Source organism: Prionailurus viverrinus, chromosome B2 (assembly GCF_022837055.1).
Source record: "Prionailurus viverrinus isolate Anna chromosome B2, UM_Priviv_1.0, whole genome shotgun sequence".
NCBI classification, from domain to species: Eukaryota; Metazoa; Chordata; class Mammalia; order Carnivora; family Felidae; genus Prionailurus; species Prionailurus viverrinus.
The window spans coordinates 35,911,203-35,926,487 of NC_062565.1; the positions used below are offsets into that span (position 1 = coordinate 35,911,203).

Sequence of the window (15,285 nt, forward strand, 5' to 3'; positions counted from 1 at the left end):
GTAGATGGGATTATTGTTAAATTTCCATTTGGCCTTGGGAATGAACTCCTGTCTTAGCATTGAGATCACAACTGCCCTGGGAAAGTAAGCATGACGGTTCTGTTATGTGTGTTTACATTCCCATTGTAGGCTGTCACCTTGAACTGTGCCCACAGTTTCTGCTCCTACTGTATCAGTGAATGGATGAAGCGAAAGGTAGAATGTCCCATTTGTCGGAAGGACATCAAATCCCAAACCCACTCCCTGGTTCTGGACAATTGCATTAATAAGATGGTAGATAATCTGAGCTCAGAAGTGAAAGAACGACGAATTGTCCTCATTAGGGAACGAAAAGGTGAGTCAGTGTGAACAAGAAGGTGAGTCCCCTCAACAAAAGACTTACAAACTTAAGCAGATTTTTTTGGCTGGGTAAGAGAGTCAGATAAATGATTCTTAGGCCAAAGAAGAGGAGGGAAAAATGGGAAAAAATAAAGAGAGTTAAAGGTAATGAGTATGTGATTAAGAGTTGAGGGAGAATGGGTGCATGTATTTGAGCAGTGGGGAAGGGGGAGGCTTAAGTATATGGATGTGCGTAGAAAACACAAGGTCAGATGGTTTGTTGTGCTGATAACTAGATGGTGCTGTTGTTCAAGACAGTTCAATTGCTGTCCAAGTGTTGGAAAAACCTTGGGTTGGGTACACTATCAGTTATAAATAGGAGGTAAACAGAGATTCACAAATTGGAGAATGCTTGAAGAAAACACATACAGGTTTTATAATAAGTCACAACTTAATTACACAAAGTGGACATAATGTTAAACTAGAGAGATAAATTTAATCTTTGGGGATCCTAATATGTTTACCAACTAGTCTCCTAGTTGGAAAGAATTGGGATAAAGAGATTGGGGAAGTGGGGGTGGGTGAGTTCCCCTAATGAACCATTCTTCCTTGGTGAATATCTGTTCATTCAAACGAGTGATCTCCTCATGCTTGGAGCTTGCTGCGTTGGGGGTTATAGAGCCTCTCTGCTTGAGACTCAAATATCCTTGTGGCAAAAGATGTGTCCTGAGGCAGGGCACAAGGAAACCAATGGATAGGAGGAAGGATTGGTTGGTTATTGGCCAGGGATGACAGTGCATAGAAGCAGGGTGGATCTGGTTATCATGTTCAGTACCTCTAAGAATCCAGCACAGCACTACCTTCTGGGAAGTCGCCAGAGCCCAAGTGCCATGAAGTCAGTTGGCTGCACAAAAAGGCTGAGCAGAGAAGACAACCAAGAAGCTCACTGCCTTTACACGTGCTTCCCACCACCTGGCCATTGATAACCCATATTCATATGTTATGGGTTTGGATATACCTTTCTCTAAGTCCAGAGGAACAGAAGGCCTAACAGCTACACTGCTAAGAGTAGGATCTTCTGTCCACTGCTTTCTTTTCTTCTAGCCCTTCCACAGATGTCAGCCACTTTGAGTAGGGCCAGGAATCTGATGCTGATGTGCAAGCAGCTGTGGTGTGAAACTGGACCTCAGCTGGTCAGCCAGAGTGGAGGCAGCAGGCCTGTTGCAGAGCCAGGCAAAGCGGGTGCTGAGCAGGAAGTATGTTTGAGCCTGTTCTGCCGAAGGAAGGCTTTGTGACCTGTGGGAGAGTGGGACAGCCCTCAGGTGGTTCTTTGGAACCAGGATGTTTTCCACTGTTCTGACAGCTGTGTGCTAATAGATTTTGTGGCCAGTCTGAGCTCTCATAGATCTTTTACCTCCCAGGAGCCACTTGATTCTGGCAGAGTCCTGTTGTTCTTCTCCTCACTTTTTACTTCATCAACTTTTACAGGAATAGTACCTCCATACCAAGATAAAGAGATACATAAGGCATCGTCTCAGTTCTCACAGCACTCAGTCTGTGGAGGAAGTAGAAAGGCAGGTCGGTAGTGTGACAATTTCCCCACGAGGGTGCTAGGACACTGCAGAGGAGCAGACAGTTTGGCCTGGGCAGGTAGAGGTACAGTAGAAAGCCGCATGGAAGTAGTGTCATTTGAACTGAGTCTTAGAGGTTCCCAGGGCTGTAGCTTTCCAAGCAGAGGCTTCAGCACAAACAAAGCACAGGCCTGAGAAGCAGTGATATGTTCATAGCAGTGCCCCCCTGGTGGCCCATACATGACAGAATATCTACATGGTGCTGGAACAGCATGAGGACAGCCAAGACCTAAGAAGTGTCTGCTGAGGCATCGTAGATGCCTTCGGTTTTCTTTTTTCTTCCCTTTCTGAGAGGAGCAGTGACCTGGGACCCAGATTTAACCAAGGTCAGCCTTTGGCTTGGGTCTGTGTCAGGGTGGGGACACCCATGTACTTTCTTCCCCCAAACCAATGATTGGGTTTCTTCTCACAAGTGCAAGCACAGTAGATGGCTTCATGTAGTACTAGAAAGGGAAAGAAGAGCCCTATGTCTTAAGTTCACCTCTGGCTCCCCTCACACAGAGTTAATTATGCACATTAAATTATATCACACACCCTTTTTCCTCCAAAGGCTAAAGAGGGTGCCTGTCTGCCTTTTTGGTAAACCTAGGAGCCTACACAGTAAACTGAAGCAGCCTCTCTGTTGCACTCGATGGCACTAGGCTCAGTTTCCACAGGGAGTGCAGCTTTGAGGTTTTCTCCAGAGACCGACAGAAGGCTCTGAGTACCGATTTAGGGGAATATGTGCCAGAGCCATCAGTGGCTTCACTGGTCTGCAGTGTAGGGGTTAGAGGAAATTCTTAGTTCAAATACCAACCTTCCTTACCAACTGAAAACTGCTTTAATCCCCAGTGCATGGAAATTTTGAAAAGGACCAAACTAAGGATCTGGGAACCAGGATTGGCAAGCCTATAATTGTCAGAGTTCTGACACTGTGGTAGGGCTATTTTTCTCCTGGACAAGGGTTGCTCTTATCACAAATTCAGGGAGGGAAACCTGTCTGTCTGTGGCAGCGTAGTATGCTGATTCCACGAAGGCAGCCCCACTCCAGGCCTCCCTGGCTGCTTGTTGTCTTCTAGTTCCATATCCCCATGGGAGAAGTGATGCCTCATGACTGATGAGCCATTGATCCCTTGTAAACTCTGTGAGGCCAGATTATACAGAGGACATGAGGAGAGTATTAGGATACTAGATCCTCTGTTAGAGAAAGGATGCTCTGAAGCTGGGGCAGATAACAAACATCTAGTAAGTGCTTGTCACGTGAGTAATTGTGGCTCTCTGGGATATTGACATGAGATTTTCTGAAAGGAAGACATTTTTTTGACATTCCCTATGGAGGATCTCCCTCTGGAGCTGGTGAGGAGCTAGAGCAGAGTCTTCTGTCGGCTCCTCCTCTTCCTCCATTTGTTCTGTTCTCGTTAAATGTTGGTTGACAGAGTGTTAACGTTCTCACTTTTAGCTTTCCCTTGCAGTTTCTTTGGGTTGTGCTCAGAAAAGAAGAAACCAAATTATCTAGAAATAAAATCTTGTTGGTCCTTTAAAATAGTGATTTGCAGTCTAGGGGCTTTTTCAGACTACAATTCCCTGACTCCCTTGATGCTGTTGTATTGAACCAAGGCTACTGGTGGGAGTGCGCCATGGCCTTCAGGTATGTTGAGGTGGGGAGAAAGGTGTATAGGCCACAGCTTTCCTGAATCTGTGAGACAGAGGCCCCTCCAGAGGTTAAGGGTCTCTAGGAAGATAGACTCAGGTCATACCACTTGGCCTGTGGCTCTTGCCAATTTCCCATAGGCTATGTGGAGGGTGATCCAGACCCAGGACAGGAGAAACTGGCAGCCGCTTAAGATAGTATCTGCCTGCCCATTTGGAACGCTTTCCTTGATATTGCCCATCACCCGTTGCTGAAAAGCCTTATACAGGAGTATGTGGGAATGGCAGTAACAGTGTCTGGCAAGTTGACCTCATCCAGAGAGAATACTTGTTAGCAAGTACTTTTACTCCACCCAGTCCTGCCACTAGAGACTCATGTGCATGTAGTCAGCATGCCTGGCTGGCTTTACAACAGTTTGTCTAGGGGAAACGGCTCTCAACAAGGTTGGCATGGGATGGGGTGTCCACATGCATGCACTCAAATAGTGTGTAACACTGAACTCTTAAAATTTTTGACTTTTAAAAATTCTCCCTTTGCAAAATTGTCATGGGATACAAAATTAGAATTATTACTAGAAGCTTTTTTCTTATTTCTCCATCACCACCCCCTGTTTTTGCCCCTTATTTTTCCTTTCCTTCCCTTCTTTTGTCTGTTGTCTTTCCTTTCCTTGTCCTTTGATGGGTGTCTCCCCCATCACCCTTATTGGCATCTCTGAATGCATAGTTGGAAACAACAAGGGCAGCACAGGAACTGTCCGCCCAGTTGGGGAAGGGAATGTGATCTTAGTAGAAGTCAGCTATGGGATTAATAGGAATATGTGGAATAGCAGCCCATGAAGTCCTAGAACCTCAGATTTTTTGCTGACTATATAGTCCTTTAGACTTCTGAGTGTCCTTCCCTCTAGAGGTCAAAAGCCTGTTGCTGACGTTAGTGCTCTGTCATGGAGTGTCTTCTCCCCTTCACCAAAAGCACCTTACTGTAGGAACCTTGGGAAAGTTTAGGAGAGTGGCCTTCCTGGATGCAATTAAAGATCCTTCACTGTACCCCAAATGTATAGATGACTGGTTTGAGAGAACCATACCATACCAGAGCAAAGAGACCTTGACTACCTGCCCACTGAGTTAGGAACTCTGGTGAGCCCCTGACATGCTTACTGGCCAGGGCTTGTCCACCTGGGGAAAAGGGTCTGGGGGAAGAACATGAGCACACGCTATAGCATCAAAAGAAGTAAGTATTGAGCAGCTCTGGCCATCTCTAGGGGTGTAGCAGGAGGTACTTTAGATCATTCATTGCTGTTTTCCTCAGCAGAAGTTTCTCCTGGGCTTTTTTGTCTTCTTAATGATAAAATAGAGTTATTTTGGTTTTTCTGAAAAAAATGGATCTTCCCTCCCCATGAACATGTAACTTAATGATTTGCTTTATATAGAAATACTTTCAGGAACTTCTTATTATAGACCACCTGTGTAAATACAGAGTAGTGTCATTAACCAAAACAGATTTTCCTTTAGCGTTTCTTGGTTCCTACACTTAACTCTAGATGAACACAGAGCGTGTTGGTTGGTTGGTTGGTTGGTTGGTTTTTAAGTAGGCTTCACACCCAGCGCAGAGCCCAACATGAGGCTTGAACTCATGACCTGAGATCAAGACCTGAGCTGAGATCAAGAGTCAGTCAGCCCCAGCTGACTGAGCTGCCCAGGAGCCCCAAACACAGAACACATTTAGATTTCAGTGAACCGATCTTGGAGAGTGACTGGGGTCACTGAGTATGCCTCTTCCTCCCGCTCCCATAGAATATCATAGAATCAGGTATATCACCATTGAAGCTTCTCTGCACTAGCTGGATATATATGTTGCCCAACTGCCTACTACTGCGTTCTTAAGAAATCTGATAAGACCAGGGACACCTGGGTGACTCAGCTGGCTAAGCGTCCAACTTCGACTCAGGTTATGATCTCATGATTCTTGAGTTTGAGCCCTGCACCAGACTGTCTGCTGTCAGCACAGAGCCTGCTTCCTCTGTCCCCATCTCTCACACTGCCCCTTCCTCACTCTCTCTCTCAAAAATAATAAACATTTAAAAAAAAAAAATCTGATAAGACCTGTCATGTCCTATTCCTGGCTAGGGCTTCTGCTTTAACTGCTTTCTGCTTTCCTACTCTGGAGAGTTTGGACCTCTTTTACCTTTGTCTCATGAAACCTGAACCAGAACCAACCTCCAAAAAACATCTCTTCCTTGCTTCCTTTCTTCTCGGCCTTTCCTTCTTAGTTTCTACTAAGTGCCAGGTGCTGAGGCTAAAAGTGAGCAGGCATAAGGATGAAAAATTGCCCTTTGGATGCAGCAGGAATGTAGGACATTGATGACTTTATTTAGTACAAGTTTGAGGAATGGTGGGGTCAGAGCTAGTTTTCAGTGAATTGGAGAATGAATGTGAGATTAAGGAGTAGAGAAAACAGAAAAGTAAGATAGACCAGGTCTTCTAAGAAATTTGGCTACGACTAAGACCACAGGGACAGCATGAAGAGAAGGCTGTAGTTGGAGGAGGAAGGTTTTGTTTTGTTTTGTTTTGTTTTGTTTTAAAGAAATGAGAGCTCTGTGTGGTGTTCAGTTGCTGAGCCTGTGAAGGAGATGCTGGGATGGTGGGTAGGGCCAGATTCTTTGGAAGGCAGGGTAGGGAATGCAGAGCACAGATGGGGGGATTAGCCTTTAAAAGTGGGAGGGTGGGGTGCCTGGGTGGCTTGGTCTATTAAGCTTCTGACTTTGGCTCAGGTCATGATCTCACGGTTCATGGGTTTGAGCCCCATGTTGGTCTCTGTGCTGACAGCTTGAAGCCTGGAGCCTGCTTCGGATTCTGTGTCCGTCTCTCGGCCCCCACCCCCTGCTTGCGCTCTTTCTCTCTCAAAAATAAATAAAACATTAAAACAAGGTTTTTTTAAGTGAAAGGGTACATCCTGTCTTCTAGAGAGAAGGGCTTCATGTGGGAGGGTGGGCAAGGAAATTTGCTTGAGAGAATTTCTTTTTTGTGGCTTCTGTATTTTTCTGTGAGCTACTAGGTGAGGCCATTAGCTGCACGCAAGAGAGTCTTGCTTGGCTCTCTCAGCTCTCTAAGGCTGCCCACAAGTGGAGAAAAGGAACTTTTACAATCCTTTCAGTCCTCCTACCAAGTCTTTAGGACCTCAGTCTCAGGGAAGGGGACAGTCTCCTTGGTGGCTTTGTTGTGTCCTTAGGCCAGGATCCCTGCTTCCCCGAATTGAGGAAGCAGAAACAGTAAATAGCAGTAAATTGTTCCTCTCACCCCCACTGTCCCCACCTCTCCCTGCCTAGTGCTGTGTATATAATTCCTTCATTCTCCAACACATGTTCATTGAGGGCCAGCTTTGTGCCAATCTGCTCTAGGTTCCAGAAATAGAAAGAGAAGTGAAAATCTAATAAGTTTGATGTGATTAGTGCTATGGAGAAAAACAAAGCAAGGGATCAGGGAGTGATGGGAAGAGCATTGCCATTTTTGATAAGGTAGCCTAGGAAGGCATCACCAATAAGGCAGTACTAGAGTAAAGCCCTGAAGGCAGCAGCCGTGTCACCACGTGGGGAAGAGTGTCACGTGGGGAGTGCACTTGGGGAGGTGGAGGGGCAGCGAAGCTGTCGGTGTGGCTGGAATGGAGCGTGTGATGGGGGAGGACTAGGAGGTGGGGCAGCACAGATTTTGTAGGACCTCAGGGGCCTTTGGAAGGAATGGGACTTGAACTCTTACTCTTGGGACGAATGAGGATCAGGCTCTGAACAGAGTGATGTACTCTGAGGTCTGTTTTCTTGGTTCACTGTGTGGGGAAGAGGTGGAGCGTGGCAGCAGGGAGGCCAGGCCAGGGAAATGCAGGCTCCTCCTTTAATTCTCTTTTCTTTCTCTTCAAAGCAAAGAGACTGTCCTGAAGACCATGCTCCAGGGGCATTCGAAGGACTGCCAGGCAGTGGGAGCTTGGAGCTTGGGATGGTCTAGAGGATTCTCTGTGGACAGGTCTTGGGCCGCTCTGAGATAGAGCATGGGATGGAGCTACGTGGGACAGAGACTGAGTTAGGAAGTCCTCCTGAGCCTCCATGTCGGCCAGCCTTGCGGCCACCATTGTCTGAAGAGCCACTGGTCCTCACCGCACTGACTGCTTCAGGGTACTCAATAGACTCGGCTTCACTGCGTGTTGAATGGGTTATGTATTTCTGTTCTGCTTTTTAAATTTATTGTTGTTGTTACTGTTTCGGTACCTCAGAAGCACCTCTGTCGACATTTGTTTTGGATGGGTTGGGTGTACCCTTACGGCTGCCCCTAAAAGCTAAGACAGCTTCTCTTGGAGAAGATGGCATACCTCTTTGTGAAAACAAGATGTCATTTCCTGGAAATAAAATGTAAAGCCTATCAGTTGTGCAGCTGGGCTTTGGTGTATTTATCTTCTTCCCTTCCAGCTCCCACACAGTCTCTCAAGTAAACACTGGCAGCTCATAAATTGCAACCAAGAAAGTGACTGTATCAGATGATAGACTCAAGTGAATGTCAGCATAAGAAGCCAAGCCCAAGATCATGACCATCGCAGACGGGCTCTGTTAAGGCCCTGACTGTTGTTTTTCCTTTTCATTCCAGAGGTGGGTCACTGTTTACCTGGTTTTGAAACAGGGTTGGTTTCCTCTTTCAGCTGAGGTTTAGAAGTGGTTCCCAAACTATTTTATTTATTAATTATTATTATTATATATATTTTTTAAGTAAACCCCACACCCAACATGGGGCTCAAACTTATGACACCCTGAGTTCAAGAATGACATGTTCCACCAACCGAGCCAGCCAGGCACTTCCCAAATCTATTTCACCCGGTGTCAGAAAACAAGGGCAATGGTTTTATGAGAACGTGGTATTATTTTATTTATTTATTTATTTATTTATTTATTTATTTATTTATTTATTATTAAAAATCATTTATCTTTTACTGCTTCTCCTTTTTAAACAGAAAGAAAACTAGTTTGATGTTTGGGAGATAGAAGCTTAGGAAAACCTGTGGTCTCCTTGGTTACCAGTGAGGAGAATGAGGGAAGATGCAGGAAGCTGAAGAGTAGTCATTTGAAACGAGGAGCTCTCTAGTAAGATTATGAAACTACGCATTATGTCGTTCAGCAATTTGCTTCCAGATGGAAAGGTATTTTCCTCTCCCTTTTTACTGTCTACCTGGAGAATCATACTTTGTATGCTTTATTTATACCCCTGTGTTTTCATTAAGGACTGGTAACTGTTGACTCACCAGCTTTCTAGGGGTGGTAGATTTGCAACACTGACTTTCCGTGTACATGTGTTCTGTTTATATGGTGGCGTGAGCATGTATAAATTTTTGTATATTTGGTTTTTTAAGCTCACACATTCACTTTTAGAAGAGTGCAGATCTACATTTTTTGAATAGGTAATATGGTCACATACCTTAAAATCAGAAGGCACAGAAGGACCTAAAGTGAGAAGCCTGTCACCCTTGCCCCCCAGTGACCACTTCCCTGCACTGAGGTGATGGGTGTTACTAGTTCTTTGGGTACCTTTCGAGACATCTCTGACTGTACAAGCAAACATACACATAGTCTTTTCCCTTCTTTCACATGAATTATGAGAGACTCTACACTCTGTATACCTTGCTTCTTTCAGATATACCTTTGTGATGGTTCCATATCAGAACATGAGGAACTTGCTGTTTCTTAGTTATATCTTCCCATTATTCCATTGTGTGTTTGTACCATAGTTTGTTTTTCCAGTCTGTTTTTGGTCTAGGTTGCTTTAAACCTTTTACTTCCTTTTTTTTCATACAGCTCTCAAAATCCTATTAAATAAATCTCGGACTATATACTTTAAAACAACAAAGCAAAAATAACAAAAAATTCCATAGAACCCATAAGATGTTATGCAAGGAAGGAAAAAAGGAAAGTTTGGAAATCCACATACTAGGAGTTCTCTTTTAAAATCAAAGCGGTTGGGGGCCTCTGGGTGGCTCAGTCGGTTCAGGATCTGACTTCAGCTCAAGTCATGATCCCCCAGTTAGTGAGTTCAAGCCCCACATCAGGCTCTCCACTCTCAGTGCAGAGCCAGCTTCAGATCCTCTGTCTCCCTCTCTGTCCCTCCCTTGCTTGTGCTCACTCTCTCTCTGTCAAAAATAAACATTTTTTTTTTAATTTAAAAAATTTAAAAATCAAGGAAGGTCAGTGTTTCTTTTTTAAAAATTTATGGTTAAATAAATAAGTAAATAAATTTATGGTGGTAACTATTTTCCTAAATGTTTCATTAGTGATAGTCTTTTAAGTCTGGTTCCATAAGAATCTATAACATAACTACTTCCATCTGAAGTTCCTACAATCTGCGCTGAAATTAGGATGAAATCAATTAGGCTGTCAATTCCACAAAACACTACAGCACAAAAGTAAACCTAAGGCAGACTATCTAAGATAAAATTGGTCTCCCAACCATTCAAGGAGAAGACAGTGCAACTATTACTTTGAATGAATAGCCATTTACATTTACATTTGGGAGCTTGAGAAAATCAACCTCATTTCCAGTAAAATATGTTTCACATTGCCACAGAAATCCTTATAAGTTGTCTTGGGCGCTAGAAAACAGAGCATGAACTGTGTAGTTTGTACAGTTATCTGGTTCTTGCCACAGCATTGTTGGTTGGTTGGTTGGTTTAGGTATTTACAAATACGTTGTCTCATTTTGAGGTTCTCACACTTTTGTATCTCCTTGCCCCCAGTGGTGGTGGTGGCAACCTTCCAAGGTTCCATGGTAACCGACATGAGCCGTAGGACTGCCAAGAGCTGTTGGGCTTGTTATGGATCAGTGCATCCCACTTTTTACTCTTAAAAAAACAATGCTAAAAAAAATAAAAACAACAACAATGCTGCAGTGAACACTCTTATCATTAGAGCAAAGATCCTTGAAGAAGAAACATCTTGACTGGAAGAGCCTGAAAGCCATCTGCCAAAGACTAATCTCACAGACTGAGCATTCCCTCCTCCGCCTGCACACAGGGTGACTTACAGCCTCTCCCTTCAGAACACCATGTTCTTCTCAAGAACCATGTTCTTAACACAGGTTAAGAAAGTAAGCTCTTAAATACAGACCTAAGAAAAAGAAAACTTAACATTTGGAAGTCAGACTAGCTGGGTTTGAATCCCAGTCCTGCCATTTGTAACTATGTGACCTTGAGCAAGTTAGTCAATCTCTCCGGGCCTCCGTTTCTTCATCCCTTGAATGTCCTGATGTGCTATTGTGAGGCCTAAATAATTATCCCAGTTACTGCACTGCTCACAAACAAAAATCTGAATGTTCTATTTTTAAAAGACAAACCAAAAACTAACCCAAACTTTTGCATTATTTCTCTGAGCTACAGTATGTTCTTCCCCTGGAGAGATATCTGATACTAAACATCATCTACATTTTGCTTGCCTAGAAAAACACATGGTAACTTTTCTGCCTGCAGCACCAAACCACAGTATAGCTGAGCCCCATTACTGTGTAGTCTAGCTCTAATTAAAGGCATGTTCTCGACAACAGGGCTCTGAGAAACTGGGTAAAGGGTTTGTTTCAGATTCTGGCTTTATTACACAGATGAATGCAGCCAGCTAGCTCTGCGAAGCACTTTGCAATGAGTGGCAGGTGTCCCATATACATCTGATTACGTTAACCTAGAAAGGGCTTACTCTACCTCTAAGCATGCTTCATCTCAGCAATCCGACTGCCCAGGCAGGGTTAGGTAGCTGGATACTCGTCATCTGTTTCTCTGATTGGAAGCTGCTGTTTTTACAGAAAGACATAAATCCTCTCGTTGTCTCCAGCCCTTCTCTCTCACCACTTTTTTCCTCTGGACTATCCAGGCAGTCATCATAGCTGCAAGAGTGCCTGGAATGGACAATTCTCTCCAGCCACCCATTAGCTTTTAACATCCTGACTCTGGATAAAATCTCCCCACTTGACGTCTAAAGATAACCTAGAAACTTAGGGATGCCCTAAGTATGTTCTTTGCAACAACACATTCTAAGCCTCTGAAGAATCCTACAATTAACTCTATTCGACACAAAAATTAAGAGAAGGAACATCTAATTTGCATTGTGGTCATAACCTAAGAATTAAGAAAGTTAAGAGAATCATGTAATCACTGTCCCTAATCTAAGAGATGCAGTCTTGTTAACAGGTGCAGGGCCTGATTTGAGCAGAATGCTGCCACTGGTAACAGTAGGCCAAGGGCTTGTTCTGAACTTCCCACTTGGTCAATTCTTTTAGCTTTTTTGATAAATGAGAGTTGAGGCCGTAAGAATAGGGGCTTCTGGGGAGAAGATTGGTGTACTGTATTGAGCTTGTATTGATGAAAAGTAATGAACTGTCTTGTTCAACTGATTTTATTGCGTTTTTAAAATTTTTTTTCTTTTTTCTTTTAGAGAGAGAGCATGAGTGGGGGTGAGGGGCAGAAGGGGAGAGAGACAGAGACAGAGAGAGAGAAAATCCATGCTCAGTGTGGAGCCCAATGTGGGGCTTGATCCCATGACCCTGGAATCATGACCTGAGCCGAAATCAAGAGTCAGATGCTCAACTGACTGAGCCTATTTTTTGATTTTTTGTCATGTTTAGAAGAGCATATGAATCCCAGGAAAGGGCTGAATCTGTAGTAGGTGCTCAATAAATACATGGCTCTAATTCTTTTGCCTGCAGCATCCCCAAGCAATGTACCCATTGTGGGTTGCCAGAGCTCACTAATGTAATCTCCAGGCGTTATTTTCTGTTTGTGGTTGCTTTACCAAAGTCTAACCCAGATCCCCACCTCAGATCTAATTTCCAGACCCACTGTCTCTGCTACCCACTTCCCTTTGGGTTCTGTGAATACTTAAATCTGATGTAACTTTTTTGTCATAGAGTGGCCATTTGAATTCTGGATGTTTTCAGTAAGTTCAGCAATAGTTACTGAATGCCCATTTTTTTACTAGGCACAGTTCTAGGTGTTTGGGGTATGGCACTGAAAAAGCAAAAAAGCTGCTGTGAGCCTATAGTCTGTTCTGGGAGGGATCAAAAGGTCAAAACCTTCCCACAAAGGTTTTGCCAGATTTAGCAGTGCTGCCTGTGGAGCTAGTATGTTGGATGTGTTTTCATATTCCTCAAACAAAGAGCCTGTAGGCCGGGACTGGATCCACTGCAAGATATGAAGCTGGAATTTCACACCTTGAGGACCTGGGGTCTGGGAGGACCAGAGGGTCCTCCATCTATTTACCACCCCTTAGGATGTAGGGACCAGCTCTTTCGAGGGGCCTTCAAGGGCATCTCTAGGCAAGTTTGGGCCCTCACAGCATGGAAGGCAGGCCCTGAAGAACCCCCTCTGAACTACCTAAGACGACCACAGTTCTATGCAGGTAGTCACCTGGGTGACCACTGAGGGAGCTTCAGGTGACACTACTTCAGCCCGGGTAGGCACAGCCAAATGTTTCTGAAGTGAGCATTGACACCAAACTTAACCTAGTTGGTGGGTGATAGTGGGCAGATTTTCAGGACATGTGCCTTTGTGAGTTTATGCCTAGCTGTGAGGACTCTCCTGACCTTGTAGCTCTTCTTGGTTCCTCACCTCCTTACGCAGGCTTCTCCCTGTGCTGCCCTGGCTCTCAGGAGCTGATTGTGTGTGTCTGTTCCTAATTCTACATTCAGCGACGTCATGTTTGGTAGTCTGAAATCAGTCACGGTGGCATTATTTATACCATGGAAATTGGCAAAATGCCACAAATCAGAGCCCTCGCCCCCGCTGGGATAGCCAGTTAAAATATTTACCAAAACATCACTGGCACCTCCCAACATGGTTGATTCCAAAGGCCTTCTCACTCCAGGTCTTCCCAGTTTCTGCTGAAAAAGCCACTGGTCAGGCCAAGGGTGCTGTCTCCTTCCTGGTTCTCTAGAATTGCTCCAGGATGGTAGTGGTGTGCGTGCAGAGGCAGAACGGCCCTCCCCACTACTCTAGGCCACACTTAGTCATCTTTGGAATCACTGACACTTTAAGAATCTCCAGTTTCTCAACAAAATGGCTGCTGACCACCAGTCCCGTAGCCATAGGGGCCTAGGCCTAATCCCAGAGGTCCAGGGAGAAGACAGAGGCTGCACCACCCGCTGCATCCCCACTTCTTTAATGACCTGTGTTCCCATAGCCATTGAATGCAATTGGATGCTTGGTGGAGGACAGGGATATAATCAACAGCAGCAGAGTCTCAGTCCTCAGCAGGGCCATCAGTCAGTATGCCCCATCATGCTTACTCAAGCCATCTTCCTACAGGAGTCCTTTAACAGTGATTGGGAATAGGCACCGTGGCTGGGGTACTGGGCATCTCTCCAGGGCTGGAGCCTTGTTGCTGGGTGGTGTGAACTGCACTTCATCCTGAGCCACACGATTCTGGATATTAGTCCTCCCTCTTGGGATTATAAGCCACCTTTGGTTTCTTGCAGCACGGGCACAGGTTGTCCTAGGTAGCATCCTAATGATTTTTGGAAGAATCCTTCCCAGGCATGGTGTGACTTTGGAGATGGCAGTGCCCTTGACTCAGGCCACCAGGTACGACTTAAGGCCTGACCTTGTGAGCGGGCTGATTTCCCAATGAACGTCTCTAGTCATGAGATCTTGTCTCCAAGTGTGCAACCCTCACAGAGCAGCAACGGCTATCTTCCTACTTCCACTTGAAGAACCTCCTCACCCTTCTGCAACAGGTCCTGAAATTTGGGAAATGGAAAACAGAATCTCTATTACCTCCCCTTCAGTTGCCTAAATATGAGGGGGCCAGATTTTTCATTTTCCCCTGCCCTTTTGGAGCTATCTAACTCCTTCTAAGAAGTTAGCTTCTGAACCCCTGGCATAGTTCTCAGCATTCATTCATTCCACAAGTATTTACTGAATACCTACTACGTGCCAGGCACTGTGCTAGATTCTAGCATTACCACAGTCTCTGACTTTATAGGACTTGTCCTAGAGAACAGACAGTAACAGGTGGTTAAGGTTTAAGTAGAAATAGTACTGGGAACCAAGAGAACACAGAAAGGGGGCAGCCAGCTCAGACTAAGGACATAGAATGCCTTCTAGAGCATTAGATATCTAAGCTAAGACCTGAAGGACAACTAGGGATCACCAGGTTACGGATGAGGAGAGGAGAGGACTGGGGGTTGGGTGGAGAAGGAAGTATTCTGGGTAGACAAGAGTGGGAAGCCAGGGAGGTGAGAGAGAGCATGGCCTTCTTGCGGAAGTGAAACGCATTCTGTGTGGCTGGATTGTAGAGTTCCTAAAGAGATGTAATAATATAAGCTAACAATATCTCAATAACATGTGTTGAACATTGTTACTATCACTTTAGAGGAATTAACTCTTGTAACAAATCTGTTATGATTCCATGTTATATTTGAGAAAATGGAGGGAATAAGAAGTTAACTCGCTTGCTCAAGGGCACACAAATTAGTGGAAAGGAGAAAATGCGGCTGAAGTGATCAGCCCCTATTATGGAGTTTTATCCTAAGAACAGTGAGCAATCATTGGAGGTTATAATTGGGGGGAGTGACATTTTCCTCTGTCTTGGGAAGATCAGTCTGGTTGCTGTGTTGAGGGTAGGTTAGAGTGGGGAAGACAGAGGGTATCCAGGGAGGCCATTTAAGCAATTCCAATAATCCTCACAAGAGGTTAGATGGC

At 44.7% G+C, this 15,285-nt stretch overlaps 1 protein-coding gene and 1 pseudogene across 2 annotated transcripts in view; one reads left to right on the forward strand and one right to left on the reverse strand.

Moving 5' to 3' along the window:
* RNF8 (ring finger protein 8) overlaps nt 1–8,206 on the forward strand; it is a 33,465-nt gene extending 25,259 nt beyond the window's left edge. The window contains exons 7-8 of one of the 2 annotated variants that reach the window (XM_047859111.1): nt 130–334; nt 7,488–8,206. In XM_047859111.1, the coding sequence (XP_047715067.1) occupies nt 130–334; nt 7,488–7,504 (222 nt within the window). In that variant the 3' untranslated portion in view covers nt 7,505–8,206. The remainder of the gene's footprint in view (nt 1–129; nt 335–7,487) is intronic. The other variant, XM_047859112.1, reaches the window with a different exon arrangement.
* LOC125166435 (TM2 domain-containing protein 1-like) lies at nt 8,196–10,381 on the reverse strand (annotated as a pseudogene).
* Between the last annotated feature and the right edge of the window lie 4,904 nt (nt 10,382–15,285).